At 42.7% G+C, this 17,924-nt stretch overlaps 1 protein-coding gene across 1 annotated transcript in view; it reads right to left on the bottom strand.

The window, feature by feature from the left end:
• Positions 1-8,539: 8,539 nt before the first annotated feature.
• SYNJ2BP (synaptojanin 2 binding protein) overlaps positions 8,540-17,924 on the bottom strand; it is a 45,337-nt gene continuing 35,952 nt past the window's right edge. Inside the window, exon 4 of the mRNA XM_066608403.1 lies at positions 8,540-17,025. Coding sequence (XP_066464500.1) covers positions 16,882-17,025 — 144 coding nt within the window. The 3' untranslated portion in view covers positions 8,540-16,881. The remainder of the gene's footprint in view (positions 17,026-17,924) is intronic.

Below are 17,924 nucleotides of genomic sequence, written 5' to 3'. Positions count from 1 at the left end.
TGTATCCAAGCTAGAGGCGGTACAACAGGGTACTAGAGCCTCCATGCCTGCCCGTATCACATCTTACATACAAGCTAGAGGCGGTACAACATTATACTAGAGCCTCCATGCCCACCTGTATCACATCTTGTATTCAAGCTAGAGGCTGTACAACAGGGGACTAGAACCTCCATGCCACTTGTATCCCATCTTACATCCATGCTAGAGGCAGTACAACAGAGTACTAGAGCCTCCCTGCCCCCTTGTATCACATCTTACATCCAAGCTAAAAGCAGTGCAACAGGTTACTAGGGCCTCCATGCTCCCTGCATCATATCTTGTATCCAAGCTAGAGATGGTACAACAAAGTACTAGAGCCACCCTGACCCCACATCACATCTTACATACAAGCTAGAGGCGGTACAACAGGGTAGAAGAGCCTCCATGCTCGCCTGTATCACATCTTTTATCCAAGCTAGAGGTGGTACAACAGGGTACTAGAGCCTCCATGCCCATCTGTATCAGATCTGGTATCCAAGCTAGAGGTGGCACAACAGGGTACTAGAGCCTCCATGCCCACCCGTATCACATGTTACATACAAGCTAGAGCTGGTACAACATGGTACTTCAGCCTGCATCATATCTTGTATCCAAGATGGAGGTGGTACAACAGGGTACTAGAGCCTCCATGCCTGGCCATATCACATCTTGTATTCAAGATAGAGGCGGTACAAGGGAGTATCAGAGCCTCCATGCCCACCCATATCACATCTTACATACATGCTAGAGGCAATACAACAGGGTACTAGAGCCTGCATGCCTGCCCATATCACATCTTGTATCTAAGCTAGAGGCAGTACAACAGGGTACTAGAGCCTCAATGCCTGCATGTATCACATCTTACATACAAGCTAGAGGCGGTACAACAGGGTACTAGAGCCTCCATGCCTGCCCATATCACATCTTGTATCTAAGCTAGAGGCAGTACAACAGGGTACTAGAGCCTCCATGCCTGCATGTATCACATCTTACATACAAGCTAGAGGCGGTACAACAGGGTACTAGAGCCTCCATGCCTGCATGTATCACATCTTACATACAAGCTAGAGGCAGTACAACAGAGTATTAGAGCCTCCATGCCCGTCCATATCACATCTTATATATAAGCTAGAGGTGGTACAACAGGGGTCAATTTTCGGCAATAAATTCTCCTTTTGCTCTGACATTGTAATCATATTTCAAGGTTACAATCACACATAGAAAGTTTAATTCGATATTGATAACACCTTGTAGGTTCTTGGTTTATTTTGACAATGAGTGTATTGCTGATGTGGCCCTGAAGGAATATTCATTACTGATGAAGCCGTAGAGGAATATGTATTACTGATGCGGCCCTAGAGTGCTGTGTATAGCTAATGAAGTCCTAGCGGAATATGTATCACTGCCTGAGAATTTGTCCCAGAAGCATAAAAAGTTATTTTTATAGATAAGACAACCGAGGATGGTTTGTGCGCCTGTGTATTCCCACAGCCTATGATTATAAATAAAGTGAGCAAATTATGATGCATCATTTAACTCATCTTGTGGATTTCCTCCAAGAAACAGACTGGAGCAGATGGTTTTAAAGATTTGGATATCTCTATTTCGAACGAATATTCCCAAGTCTTACTTGTCTTGGCTTGTAAGTAGAAGAGTTAAATGGGGACAATGCATTGCTTAGTCTATAGAAAGCCCTGTGCAGAGTAACACAGAATCTCTTCCACTTATATTTTGTTGTTGCACACTTCAAATAGCTTATAAAATTGGCCGACCTGACAAGCATATGGATTCGTGATTAGGCCTGTCTGCCAGACACCATTTGATTTTTTTTCAAGTCGAAAAATAAAAGAAACGTGATATCTTATGGCTCTTCAAGAAACATTCCTCAGGGAGAAGAATTCCTGGAGCCATCATTTATAATCTGTTTTATCCAACATGAAGCAATCAGATGGTTTTGCAAAGCCATCAAATAACAGTCATTTGTGAAGCTGTGACACCTGCTCCCACCTCAGCTCTATTATCAGGAGAGGATTACATCTTCTGTTTACCCCTGAAATACAAAAGGATGAGACGGGTGCCAAAATGCCGTAAATGACTAAGCACGTGGCTTCACTTAACAAATGTACTAAACACATTCTAGAGATCAGACCACATTTTCTTTGTTGAGACCACCACAGCAATATTTGTTAACGTATGGGGTCTTTTGCATTAAAGGAATGATATTGTAAATTATACTACTATAATAAGGGCTCTTTCCCACGAGCATAGGCGTTTTTACGTGCACCCACTGGTGCCATAAAAACGCATGAACAGGCGCACAAATCTAACATTTGTGCGCCCGTTCAGACGGCATGGGCCCGGCCCATATATGCCAAGGCCGCAATGCCGTTGCTTCCCGGCTCACCTCCTCTCTCCTCCCCTCCAGCTGTTTAGAATGGGAGTGGGTGGGACGGAGGCAGAGCTAAGCACCTGCTCCTTGTCCGCAGCCAGCAATGGGAGGGAGTGGAGCTTAGCTCCACCCCCTCCCTTTGCAAACAGACAGAAGGGAGGAGAGAAGGGGGAGAGAGTTTAGCAGTCAGGCTGCTAAACTTCCTCCCACCTCCCTTCTCCAGCCGCTGTCATTGGCTCCCATGGGAGCCAATGCAGCGACCGATGTATTCCAGGCACAAAGATAGAGATAGTTCCAGGACCATCTTTGCTGCCTGGTGTAAATGGATCCGGCGCTTTAACGCCACGGGAATACGCCTGTGTGATCTGATGCATTGGAATCCAATGCATTAGATGGTAGCGTATATCGGCCGGCCGTAAAAACAGCAGCTGATATACGCTCATGTGATTAAGCCCTAACACTGTGCAATACACTTTTTGTAGCAGATAGGCGGCATATAGTAACTTTAGTGCGCTGAATTCAAATAAGATATCCATTTTTTTTCTGGCACGTAAGGTTTTCCAATCATGTAGGATAATGTAATCCAATTGCCGTTGTACTGTATTTTTTTTCAAATCTGCCTATACAATTAATCCAGTAAGCTCGCCATTAACGTTGCTTACTAAACGGAACAAAAGTGATTGGCAACTATTTTGCAATCACTGTTACACACCAGGTAGAGTATAAGGGTAGGTTTATGTAACATATAGGCTGGGTTCACACAGGGCGAATTTGCTGCGGTTTGCCGTTGCATATCCGCACTGCGGCAAAACCGCTGCGTTTGCAGTGCAATGCAGCACAAATGTGTTTGGGCAAAAAGCTGTTCCCACAGGACGGATTTTTTCCGCACAGACGCAGTGCGGAAATGCAACTGCGGCGCGGTTTTTCAAGACGCAGCATGTCCATTCTTCTGTCTTTTCCGCAGCGCTTTCTTGTCCATAGACCTCTATGGACGCAGAAAAATCCGCACCAAAATACGCTGCAAAAAATCCGCAAGCCAAAATTAACCTTTGAAGCGGTTTTGCCGCAGAAGCAGTTCTTCTGCGGCTAAACCGCAACGGAAAAACGCAGCAAATCCACCCTGTGTGAACCCCTGATGCCTTCTTGGACCAGTGGATTTTTTAGCAATTTGCTGTATTATTAGTGCTGACCTGGATAAAATGATGGACTGGGCTCTACTTTAGGGGTAGACCGATTACGTCAGGGTGAGTCCAATATTCCTTTATTATTTATATCTCTACTCCTATACCTCCCATTGGGGCGCTAGCTTTGAACTTTGTTTCACATAGAATGTGAAGCGCTGAGGAAGAAGCCAGCGAGAAACTCGTCTGTAATCTGCCCGTCTAAATGCTCTTCACAAGCGCCAACAGTCTAGCGGTGACGTCAGCGTTTAGACCAATGTTTCTCAACTCCAGTCCTCAGGGACCCCCCAAAAGATCATGTTTTCAGGATTTCCTCAGTATTGTACAGGTGATGTAATTACTGTCAGTGCTTCAGATATTGCCACAGGTGTTCTTACTATAGGATATCCTGAAAACATGACCTGTTGGGGCTCCATGAGGACTGGAGTTGAGAAAACACTGGTTTAGACGAGTGTTGTCCCATCTAAATGGGACATTACTTGGATTAGGGGTTAGTGCCCTCATCAACTACCCATTTCCAGGTTCTATCATCAGTAGCCAGATACCATACATCAATTACTTTCCAGACAGAGGAGGAGCAGGAGTATTACAGATAAGAGCTATATAAAGGGAACATAAATGATTGTGCGAGCGCAAGGATGCATGTTGTATTCTAAGTGTGCCATTTCTTAAGTGTGCAATTTGGGATTTAGGGACTTTGGAAGAGTCAATTGTATTTATTTAGTGCTTATCTATTTTCATTTTTGCATCTAATCTATCTGTATGATCCCCATTTAGATTGTCCTCCATGATTGACAATGCTGTCTAGTTTACATCTTGTGCCAAGAATGCAGTCCTTGAACAGATGTTCAAGGGTGCATAATGCTGTACGAGAGGTGAGCGTGTTGTGCAATTGGAAGCCCAGATCCTGGTTCTAAGGGTGCGGTCACACGAGCGCATAAACGGCGCGTTTTTGCGACCAAACGTATATACGTGACCATCTGAGGCAATGGTTTCGAATGTATTCGTTCACATGGGCGATTTTACGGCGCGTAAAAACGGCAACCCGCGGAGAAACGGACATACGCGACCAAAATACGTGCCGGCGAATATTCGATGGCCGAAAAGACCGTTTGAAAAGTAGGAACAAATGAAAATACGCTTTCTAGCTCTGGTCGTGATCGGCGAAAAACGTTCTTTCCGGCGATTATACGCTGTGCTCGTGCGAACGTAAATACGCCTACGCTCGTGTGAACGCACCCTAAGGGTGCATTCCCACGAACGTATATCGGCTCGGTTTTCACGCCGAGCTGATATACGTTGTCCTCGTGTGCAGGGGGGGAGGGGGAAGGATGGAAGAGCCAGGAGCAGGAACTGAGCTCCCGCCCCCTCTCCGCACTATTTGCAATGGGCGGGGCTAATTCGTGGAACTTATCCCCACCCCCGGCCCGCCTCTCCCCATTGCAAATAGTGCAGAGGGGCGGAGAGGAGGCAGAGAGGGGGCGGGAGCTCAGTTCCTGCTCCTGGCTCTTCCATCCTCCCCCCCCGCACACGAGGACAACGTATATCGGCTTGGCGTGAAAACCGAGCTGATATACGTTCGTCTGAATGCAGCCTAAATGTGCATCTTGCAATACTGTGATCCAATGATAACATGTAAAAAAGTTTGCGGCTCACTGAGCAGGCACTCCCTGGGGTGGATGTTAGTGTGTGAGTGGAGGATGAGCAGGAAGCTAGCTGGGTGACGGTTAGAGGAGTAGAGGGGAGAGATCCAGGGAGGCTAGTCCTGAACTAGGACACCCAAACAAGTATGCAAAGTTGGCAGACAGAATTAGCACTGCTACAGCATGACATGTCCTCTGACCACCAGGGGGAAGTCTTCTCCAGTAAGAAGAAGAATAGGAGCGCAGGGCAGGCTAGACATGTCCTGGTAGTGGGAGACTCAATTATTAGGGGGACAAATAGGGTAATCTGCCACAAAAAACTGGATCATCAAACGGTATGTTGTCTTCCTGGCTTTTGAGTTTGACACATTGCAGAGCAGGTTGACAGATTACTGGGAGGGGCTGGTGAGGATCCAGCAGTCATGGTACATAATGGCAATGACAAAGTTAGAGGTAGATGGAGGGTTCTTAAAAATACTTTCAGGGAGCTAGGATGTAAGCCAAGGGCAAGGACCTCCAAGGTAGTATTTTCTGAACTACTACCTGTACAACGTGCCACACCATAAAGGCAGAGGGGGGATTAGGAAAGTAAACAAGTAGCTCAAGAGTTGGGGTTGAAATGAGGGGTTTGGGTTCCTATAGAACTGGGCCAAGTTTGCTGTTGGCTACAAGTTCTACCTAAGGGATGCACTGCATCTCAATGGGCAGGGTGCAGCTGTGCTGGGGGAGAAGATGGCTAGAAGGTTGGAGGAATGCTTATACTTAGGTATGGCGGATGGGCAACCAGAGAGACTATAAACAGGATACAAATCCCTACACACAGCAGGACTATAACATCCCGGGGACATTCACATGTTCCACGTCTGATGTTAAATACCTGATCCTGTACAGTAAATGTCTTGTTGGGGGCCTTTATGTTGAAGAAACAGGACAAAAACTTAGAGAAAGGAAGAGATCTCATCACCACACAATTAAAGAAAGACCGAATTACCTGTGGGGGTGGGGGGTAATTTTTCTAGTCACGGACACAATATAGAACATATGAAAGTTGCGATACTAAAAGGCAATTTCAAGTCTCTACCTCATAGAAGAATTTGAGAGTACAAGTTTATAACTATCCTTGATACTCTAAAGAACTGAATGAACCTCGGAGGGGGCTTTTTGCATCAGTGGAGAAGATGAGAAATATGGAGCAGACCTAATAATTATGTACGGATATATTAGGGGTGAATACAGATATCTCTCCCATGATCTATTTATACCCAGGACCGTAATAAGGGCCCCCCTCTACATCTAGAGGAAAGGAGGTTTCTGCACCAGCATAGAAGAAGGCTCTTTACCGTATGAGGAGTGAGACTATGGATGTGGTAATGACGAATTAGATGGGTTTAAGAGGGGCTTGGACACCTTTCTTAAGCGTTATAGTATTGCATGTTATAGTCAACAATTAGTTTAGAAGGGTTGTGGATCCAGGGATTATTCTGATTGCTAGACTGAGACTGTTTTTGACGTTTTTTTAAAGACAATTACACAATGAAAGAGAATCTGATCCATTCAATTTCATCTAAGAGGCAATGAGGGGATTTCAATGAAAAAAAGAAAGTATTAGGCCATTTAATACTATAAATCAGCTGGTATCTAGGTACTGTATAAAGTGACGTGAGACATGTACATTGACAGCACAGTTGAGTGGAGCGATACCATATGGGCAAATAAGTCCTTTTGCATGCAGCCCAGTTTGTTATGTGACAAGTGTCCCTGAACTGACAAGTTTGGGAGGCAAAATCAAAACTGTAAGTGTTACGAGTGTGTTTGAAGTTAGGGATTCTAGAGAATAGTGTGAAAAGTCTTGAAGATTGTTAATAAATTGCCTAGATGTGGAGCTGTAATTCTTTGAGACAGATTAGTGTCACAGGCTGATATGGGGACATTGATTTCAAATTAACTGCAAATTCCAGTTGGTTCGTTTCTTAAAAAAACACCGTGTGCACGCTACACAATTTATTTTCCTGCAATTTTGCTTATTGTAGTCTTTCCAGCAGACTTAGCAAATTGTTTTTAAGAAGTCTTCATATTGTCCATATGCCACAGACCAAAAAAAATCTGTAATCATCTGAGCAGAATTGTTTCGGTTCATTTGTAATTGTATAGATATGGCTTTCTTCTACAGCAGTTTCTCAGTTTTTGTATTGGTCAGGTAAATATAAAAAGTCCTCGGAGACATTGTTACTGTAGATCGTGCTTCAATTTTTTTTCTTTTAAGTTGATACAGTACATAACAGTAAGTTGAAGATCTGATATATTAGGAAACCTAGAAATAGTGTAGCGTTTTTAGGTTTCTTTTAGGCGATCATCCGGCACTAAGCGGAGAATTAGGGCTAGTATAAAAATATTGTAGGGCTAGCACTGTTACACTGCAGCAATATGGCGGGTGGATCCTGTGCTCTAATACGACTATGGCAAGACATCTGCTCAGAGCTTATATGTTCTCCTTGCAGGTGACTAATGTCAATGGCGTCCACAAGCAGTTTTTCAAGGCTCACTCAAACATTGTCTGCAACCTATTAAAGTCTATGGGAGTTTTAAAAAAAAAAAGAAAGAAAGTGAAATTGGATGTTACATGCATATTCACTGCATTTTTTATGCATGTTGCCAGGAAACTGGTAGAAAAAAGGGAATGTCTATTGTTCATCCTTGTGAGGTTTCTTTTTGCATGTGTGAAAAACTGCTAATATGAACATAAAAACATGCATAAGCAGAAAAAAAACCACTAAAAAAAATGTACATACACACATTTTTCACAGGCCAAAATTGCACACGCCCATGTAAAGGAGGTCATAGACTTTTCTTATACCTGTACTTTGATCGGCAATTTGCCTCTATATTTGTATGCCAAAACCACTACTGAGTCTAAAAACGAAAAGCGATGCAAATCTTTTGCTTACACCGATTCTCTGTAGGTTCCGTTTTATGGTTTTGGCTTATAAAAACGGATATAAAATAGAGACCAGAATACTGCTCTGTGAAAGTGGTCGTATAATAACCTGTATATACTTTTCTAGGACTAGGCGATTATGATAATGGAGTATACAGTATCTGTTCTACTGATGACAGATTACAGCTGGAAAGCAATCATATGTCACATGAAAATGAATCTGCTGTTTGATAAGTTCTTAACGAATGGACAAATTGTCATTTCAAATTAAAGATTTTAGAAGTATACAAAGGTTGCTTCAGTGTGTACAATTTTATTATTTCTTCATACCAACACAGTCTTGATGCAAAGCGAGGTATAGATATCCTACAAATTTTTGCAATTAAAAGAGTTTATTTTAACAGTGTAGTGCCTTGATCACATATCTTTTACAGACAAATTAAAAAGGGAAGCCGCCTTTGGTTAACTGGCAATCTATAACCACTCAACGTAAGATTTAGCATGTATAATATATCTCTGTATTCCTTTTACTGTTTTACATATTTTTCAGCTCATTATTACTTCGTTAAGAGGTGTTTCTGCCTGGGAACTATCAATAAGTAGGGTAATTTATGGTGATGGATTTTATTATACAGCCTGTCTCTTGAATATGTGAAAACTCAAAAACACAATCAATACTCAGAAAAAGGCTGTATTCACTAGGTGGATTTTATTATGCAAGTGTTGTGCATTGCAAAACACACAAAACTCACACAAAAATAGAACCCGTTATTTGCAATGCGTCTATCTACGTGGGAGATAGAACATGCTGCCATTTCCTATTTTTTGGCCGATCTTGGCCATTATTTCCTATGGGAATGTAAAAAAAAACAAAACAAAAAAAAAATTATATATATATATCCATCTATCACACTGGCATGCAGATGTGATTTTCACATGCGTGAAAAATAGATTGCACTTGCATAACAACCACATGTTTACCAATACATTTTTCTCACAAAACGCATTGCACTCGCAGGCTAACTCACATATTTGCAGACACAATATGGGTCTGCACTAGAGATGAGCAAGCATACTCGCTAAGGGCAATTACTCGATCGAGCATTGCCCTTAGCGGGTACCTGCCCGCTCGGAAGAAAAGATTCAGCTGCCGGCGGCGGGGGAGAGCAGGGAAGAACGGAGGGGAGAATCTCTCTCTCCCCCCCGCTCACTGCCGCAACTCACCTCTCACCCGCGCCGGCAGCCAAACCTTGTCTTCCGAGCAGGCAGGTACTCGCTAAGGACAATGCTCGATCGAGTAATTGTCCTTAGCGAGTATGCTCGCTCATCTCTAGTCTGCACTCCTCGGATCAATATCACACTTGCCCATGTAAATGCAGCCTAAAGCCAGCTTCACACGGGCAAAACAAAAACCACACAAAACTTGTGCGTTGCAAGATGCACGAACAATGGTTTCATGCATCACAGCGCGATGCGGGAAACAAATCGCAGCACGTCCTATCTTTAGGCGTGCCCTCACAATGCGTGCTAAGTGCATGCGAGGTCTCCCACTGAAAACAATGGGGGGGGGGGGGGGGGGGGGACTCCACGATCCTCCGCTGCAGCCGTCAGCCATGGCGAAGGATCGCTACTTTCCTGAAGTGACGCAAGGTGGTTTTAACATTAAAAAAAAATAATCGGACGTTGGTGAGTGCGATATTGTACTGATTCATGGCCCGATATCGCACTTGCCCGCGTGAAGTTAGCCTAAGGGTCCTTTGCACATAACAGAAGCTTCAGTTTTCCAAAAATCTTTATTTGGTCAAAATGAGGATTGAATTGCTCCAAAAGCGAAAAGTAGAAACTGAAACTTTCTCTTTATCGTGTCCCCCCCTCTACCTCATTCGAGATCTGTTAAAAGCAGTTTTCTACATTGCATAGTACAGAGGAACTGAAAAATAAATGGAAACAGCAGATGGAAGTTATATTTGCTGGCTAAAATGCAAATGTAAGACACAGTTTTAAACCGTTATTTTCAGGCTCAATAGACGAGACATACCTCTACAGCCATCAGTTTTGGGTGCTCCAGTGCAATTACAACTGGCTACTCTTACATATTACTAAGAGTATGATTCCACATCAGAGAAAATCCACGTGCATATTACAATGACTGGAGTCCACAATACAAATCTATCATTTTTCTGCTGTGGGTTTGTTAAAACGCCATTCATTTAGTTTGTATTGTACATTGTTGTGGAATTTTGGTGTGCATCCCGTAACCGAAGTTCTGCAACAATACCACAATGTGTAAACTGACCCTAAAAAGCATTAAAAAAAACAACCAAAAAACCTATAATGTGGATTATAAAAGGCCACAATAAATCAATTTGGTCGTTTGAATGCATTTCTGTACAGTTATGTCTACACTTCAGATCCAGTCATTGTGGGTCTAGATTTGGTGCACGAATAGGTTAGGCTGTTATATTTCCATTACTCCGTTTATCTCTGGTACCCAAATCTAAGAAAATCATTATGGATAAGACTGACAAGCAGGAGGAAGCTTTCACTTGTTTTCGAAAGATTACCAAGTTTTATAATAACTAATGTTGATTAATATGAAAGTGGCTCCTCGTGTCCTGAAGTGGTAGCTGTACCTCTTTTCTAACTATATTGCCTTCTTTCTTACTATAAAGGACGCTTTCAGCTGAGTAGGATACATGTATGCCATTCGTTTTAATTCATCTTCCCACAGAGAGGCGTAACTTAAAGCTCCTGGGCCCCAATGCAAAACCTGTAACAGGGCCCCCAACTATAATGCTTTATTCGTAGTACTAGGCTACCTATAAGGAGAGGAGAGGCCTTATGGGCCCCCTAAGGATCCTGGGCCCGGGTGCAACCGCATGCCCTACACCAGTATTCCCATAGACTTCTCTCTATGAAAAAAATGCATGTAAAATACAGTTTGTAATTCATGGCAGTGAAAAGTGGAAAAAGCCACAAAACACTGTGTGAAGGAAGCCTTGGAGACAGAGTAAGATACAGAAATGCAAATACAGACTTTTTTGCATAGATGTCATGTAAGAGAACAGTAGTGAGCCATAGTATAGCACCCACAGACTTCTAAGTGGGGTAAATATCTCCATAATAGAACCCCATTAGGGGCACAACAAAGCTGAGCTGCACAAAGGCCATGTGACCAATGAACGTGACCAAATAGGCAAGAGAAGAAGCTGTGACCTCTTCAAAAAGTTCATCGTTGGCCCGTGACTAATCTGATATTGATGACCTAACCTGAGGTTATGTCATCAATATTTCCATTCAGGAAAACCTCTTTGGGATTCTCTCAGAGTCTGCTTTTTTTTTTTTTTAAAAGCCTGATATATTGCATCCGATTGTTTTTGAGGAAGGTTACACTTTGAGGGTATGACATTCCACAACATTTTCTGCGATGTGGGGAAATACCCTGAGCAGGGATGTTCTGGTGGCGTTTTCGTGTTCACACAGATTTTTCGTTTGGCTTTTTTTTTTCTCTCTCTACAGAAGCTATAGGAAAACACGTGACAAGACCCAGATGCGCTGCGATTTTGAAAAGTGTAATGGACTACAAAATAGTCACCAAAAGTGAGTAAAAAGACCACAAAAAATGCTGTTTGTAGGGCTCTTTATATCTTACTACTGACTTACACAATTGCATGCAGCAGTTACAAAAAAAAATGCCAGCGGGAAATATGCTTTTGTGCGCAAATCGCTATTTTAGTAGCCCATGTTTCCCTATGGAGTCTGCAGTTTTCTAGCACCGCATAGCAGCCACACATGCTATGTGAGAAAACTGCCTGCTATAGAGATCCACGCAAAAAAAAGAGAAAGGGTTAGAGACAGTTCATTCACAATTGGTCTGATAATTAATTCTCTTTGCGCATAAAAAAACCGCACGATAAAAATCGGGACCACACGCGATGTTAGAATTTTCCAGAGAAAATCGCAAGCGTATAGCTGCGATGCAATTTTCCTGCATCCAAATTGCTATCGCCAGTGTGCAAGAGGCCTTAATCTGATTACACACAATTGAACCACTTGTGTGGAAACTTTATGAAAATGTCCCCACAGTAGATAAGACAGAAATATATCAGATAGAAAAAATACTATTGAATAATGAATTGCAATCTCTCTAAATAAGTTAAAGGGGTTTTCTGAGAACCTCAAGCATTGGTGGCAGTGGGGGGACACATAACTAAAAACACATAAAGACACATAACATAAAAAAAAAAAAAGAAACATAAAAAACAACAGTCTCTACTCGCCTCCTGTTGGCAGCACTGCTCTCCATCCTCCGATTTACAGGATATCACCTGTCAGATGCCGCCTTGCCAGACTGCCGAAACAGCCATCCGGTGCTGCTGGGAGCACGTTTCTTTTATATAGTTTTAGGCATGGGGAGCCCAAAATTATGTAAAAGAAATAACTCGGAAAACCCTTTCAGGGCCATCCAAGAAATAAGAATTGATTCTTAGACCTTTTTAAAGCAAGTTCTTTTCATATCCTTCCTTGATATTTATCTAACTTTGTAATATACACTTCTTTCAATCCTTCGCTATTTTTAAGATTTCTGCTTGTTAGCGAATCAAACAAAAGTATAATTAGAAAATTCTATAACTTTTCATTACTTCATGATTAAACTTTATTTACATAAGACTGGACAATCCCTCAAGACAACGTATAGCTGAAGCACCCAAATACTAATAAAAACTCAGAATGATCACTATTTCAGTGCCTTTCACTTACTGTATACAGTGAAGCATTGCTGATAACATGTAATGAATCTTTAGATGTCTATACACTGGTTACAAGGCACTTCAACCAACATCAGGATAAAAGGCACAAGTCATAAAAGTGTTATTTGGGATGTGATCCACCTGAGGAGGAGTGGGGAGAACATTCACAAGCTTATAGGGAAAGCCATAGCAAACAGGGGTGTCAGCTGGAGTCTAGTGGTGTCCACATTAGTCAATCATCCAAAGTCTGCGGGTAGTTTTAGGATGTTAAAGGCCAGGCTGGAGAATTAATTAAATAGGAATGTCGCCAGTCCGTGTTTTAATCAGTTCTTTATAGGAGTTTAAAAAAAACTTAAAAGCAACCCCCGGGTCCTGGAAAAAACAAAAGATGGCCGCACGGCTTCTCTGACTACCTGATAAACTACCGATGCACAGTGTAATACACTACACGCTGCTCTCATTGGCTAGTGCTGCTTACATGGGCAGCACTAACCAATCATAGCAGCATGCAGTGTCTTAGACTACCGATATATACTAATGCATAGTGTGTATCAGGTAGTTATAGAGGAGCAGTGCGACAAGGACCAGAGAGACGCTTTAAAGGTGTATGTCTGGGATACAAAATTATTTCAAGTCCTTTGAATGGTCAAATAAGACAAAATGATGCAATGTTTTTGTTGAATAACCCCTTTAACATTTATCACTGATCAATAAGTTACATTATAAATCTGTGATTGCTGGGGTCTGACTGCTGGGACCTTCATAGAACTTGAGAACAGCGCAACCCAAGTCCCCTTAGTGAATGAAGCAGCAGTGTGTATGCGTGACCACCGCTCCACTCACTTGTGCAGCATTAGCCAAGGATATTGCTCTGCCATCTCCATAGACCGTGAACGGAGCGGTGGTCACATATGTGCATCACGGCTTCATTCATTACATGGATTCAGGGTGCACAGTTTTCATGATTCTTTGGGATTCCTGTGATCACACCTCCAGCAATCATTCATCATGGCGTCTATCTCGCTGCGGAGCAAGTGGTGGCATATACTCACAATATGTTATCGGTCTGTAAGCCTAGAATACCCCTTCAATGAACACTATGATTTGGTTAGAAGGTAAAAAGCTTTTTCCAAACGTAGTAGAACTGTTAAGACTGATAGAAGATGACACTTTTTGGAGTGTCAAAACTAAAAATCTATATTACAAAAGTAAAAAAGGAGGCCAGTTTTATTATTAAGCCTCATTCACACTTGTGTCAATTGTTCAGCAGATCAGTATTGTTAAGCCAAAAACAGGAACGACTCCAAAAGGCAAAAGACAAAATCTTTCCATTATACTGAATTTCTTTTTGTTCCTATCACTATTTGGCTTAGAATTACTGATACAAAATACTGACTTAAACATGGCCGTGTGAACGAAGCCTTATGTAGATAATACACGTATTACAGTCTTCACATTATCCAAGAAATTAACACCTTGGTGCTGGAGATGAGCGAGCACGCTCGTTTAAGGCTGCTACTCGATCAAATAGTCTTGTCAAGTAACTGTGTACTCGCCCGAGCAGCATGCAGGGGGGAGGCGGGGGGAGAGAGAGAGCTCTCTCTCTCCCCCCACCCATTCCCGCCGCCCATCCTCGGATGCTGCTCCGGCGAGTACAGTTACTCGCTAAGACTGCTACTCGATCGAGTAGCAGCCTTAAACGAACGTGCTCGCTCATCTCTACTTGGTGCTGAATGTGCGATGAAGGAAGAATTTGGTTAAAAAAAATTAAATAATCAGATTATTTTGTCTACAAGCTTCACTCTGAGAAATAAATAAGACTTTAATAGTGTACTAAGCTTAACATCTGTTAGTTGCTCTACTTACTGTCCCCCCCTTAAAGGGGATTTACTGTCTCACAAAACTGATGGCATATTGCTCAGATATGTCAGAACTTCATGATTGGTGGGGGTCCATCCTCTGAGACCACACCGATAAGGGGGGCAGAGCATACGGTTTTCTCCTGTGCAGGGAACTGTAGAGCAGGTTGGCTGAAGTTTCCTGCACAGCCGGGTACCCAGCAGAGCTGCGCTGCAGGAAACAAATCAGAATAGGATGCAGGATAGGTGGGGGTCCCAGAGGTTGGAAGCCCCCTGATTAAAAAAAGACTGTATGAAATGGGAAAAAACTCTTTAAGAGAGGTGACCACTGATTAATCACATCTTGAGCTTATTAGAACTCATGATTGATATACTTTCATCTAGCACGTAAAAGATCATCCAAGCATTCCAGGTTTATAAGGGCCAATACAATCAGTAAGCGCCGCCTGCAGCCTCCATACAAAGCATCAGCTCTTTGCACTGGCAATTCTGAATTCAAGCCAACGGCTGCCACTTGCCAAACAGCAACCACCAAGATACCCTGGGCACAATATTGTTAAAATGGGAACCCATCACTAGGATAGGCTTTTGTATATATGCCCTACCAACAACTACTTCCTCATGGACACTTCTACTCAACTTCTTACACATGCCCTAATCCAAAAGTGAGCCTCTACTAGTGTCGCAATTTGTTTAAAAAGGAACATATCAGGTCTTTAAAGGGACATTAACCTTCCAGACAACTTACAGTTTGTAATAGCCTATATATCTCATCAATTTTGAATATACTTCCATGAAAAATGGTGTTTTATCACTGTAAATCAAGTGTCTGCCACTACGAGTCTCCCATCCAGCTCCTCTGCAATCCACTGTCTTGTTTAGCTGTGGGGGATGATGCACAAGCTGCTCCCTGCACTCACAGGCTGACAGATCTGCAGGCACTGTGTCTGAAATTGCCACAGTCCCTGCTATTACAGCATGTGTGTACATTTTATATTCTTACTACCATATGGCAAGAATATGTCTGAATACCTATCTCCTCCTCCCTGCTGATTAGTCCAGAGACAGAACAATTCAGCATGAGAAGTGAGGGAAAGGAAGTACAGGACAGTGAACTACTAATAGAATATGGGATGCTTACAACACGCCCCCTCCTTGAAAGTGAACTGCAGGACAGAGGAAAAATGGGAAAGGCCATTTTGAATTTAAAAGCATGAAACGGGGTGCAAACAGCAACAAATGAATCAAAGAGGAGAATCTGTTATGTTTTAGAAAACGTAGGTATGCTATAATCATTTCTGGACTGCAGAAACTACTGTGTAATGAAAAACGTACTGGATTTTCAGCGGTCTGTCTCTTATACTGATAGGTTCAGCTGTTTTGGAAAACTTATGGTTGAAAGTGTGCAGGGCTGGTCACAAATTTACTCCTTTCTTCCGCCTTCCACTATCCCCTTCCGCAGACTGACAGGTCACTCCATATGCACAATAATGCAGAGAGACCATCAGTCAGCAGCAGGAGGTGGGGTGAGCAGTGACTTTATGAATACTCATAAGTCATACCTCTTTGCCTGTGCTGCACACTTCCAAATGTAGATTTCCCAAGACTGTTGAGCAATCAGTATAAGTGATAAACAGTTGAAATCAGTGTCTACCACAATGCTGTAGTGCCCGTGGTCCGGCGACCTGATAGATTCCTTTTAAGGCTTATGTTATACCAAATGGATTCCTACACGAAAAAATATCTTCTCTTTCCTTGTCCAGAACATACTCACATACCGCACCTCATATTCTCAGGGTCCACCCTAAAATGAATTTGGAAAAAAAACAATATATAGGGACGTGATATAGGTGACATTTACAAAAAAAGAGTTAATTTCATATGGATGAACAGGACAGGACCAGATGTCACGTGTAGTAAAGTAGAATATAAGATACTATGTATTGTCAGATGATTGTACTCAATGTTCTTGTGGTTTGCACCACTCCAAGCGATTAAATAGATTTCCAGGCAGCAGCAGACACTGTGGAGGTATCTCAGGAGTTAGCATATGTATGTATAGCTCTACTAGTTTATCTTCTTAGTGTAGGAATACTTTGGCCCATTTAGAATCTTGCTGAACGTTGACGGAATTTTACAAATGCGTAGATGGCCACAGCAGCTAGAATTACAGGCACCACAATCGCTGCCAACGACGTCCCTTCAGAGTCTCTGTCACTTTTACTTCCCAAAGGACCATTTAGATGATTCTAGTAAAAGAAAAATTTAAAAAAGGAGTAAGCGGTGCAAATATGACATTTTTTTAAAATTACACACAAAGAAAAATAATCCTCAAAAACAAACAGCATCTTGTAGTAAAACATTTTGGTGGCTCTTGACAAGTATCAAGAATTCGGCAATAAGCCCAGGTTCCTGGTATTGTACCCGAACACCACACAGTTGTAACTGACTGTAGAGATCAGCCCGGGAAGGGATGACTACATGGAAGTGGCTTCTCAAGTCCCCGTTAAAATAGAGAGCAGGGCAAATATGTTGTTAAGGGTACTGCACCTGGTACATTTAAAGCAACTCCCTATTGTTTTCAGGATAAAAGGTCTGTCACATGCTCTGGCCAATCCAGAGCAGTGTCTAGATGGCGGCGGCCATCTTGACCAATCAAAATCGGCACGGAAACCTGCAGAACAGAGGGGGGGGGGGGGGGGGGGGCTTCCAAAGTCAAGTGCAGGTATTTAGGGGCCCTAGAAGTTAATTCTCCACCAATCATTAAGTGATGGTCTATCCTAGCAATATGTCATCACTTAGGCCGCATTTAAGCTCTTAGTGATGGCGCCATAGTGTTTTTACATCCTAGCCAAGTGGGCTTTAATCCTGTGGGACGAAAAAAACATGGACCCCCTGAGGATTAAAGCCCCGTGGGCTGTGAACGTGACAGCTCCTTGCTGTTGGTTCCCAGAGATAGCCAACATGGAGCAGTTATGGGGGGCTGTGGGAAGCTGGCCTCCCGTTAATGCGATCGGCGCTATCAAAAAGATAAAATGTTAGAGTTTCAGCTCCCCTCACGGATCACATTCATGACAGGGGCTAAAACTACTTACCCCCATCCTCTGCAATGTCTCGCTATGATCTGGTCTGGAACGGACCCTCCATT

This window comes from Eleutherodactylus coqui, chromosome 6 (genome assembly GCF_035609145.1).
Source record: "Eleutherodactylus coqui strain aEleCoq1 chromosome 6, aEleCoq1.hap1, whole genome shotgun sequence".
NCBI lineage: Eukaryota > Metazoa > Chordata > Amphibia > Anura > Eleutherodactylidae > Eleutherodactylus > Eleutherodactylus coqui.
The sequence above is the reverse complement of the archived record's forward strand: the minus strand, read 5'-3'. Positions and strand labels throughout refer to the sequence as shown.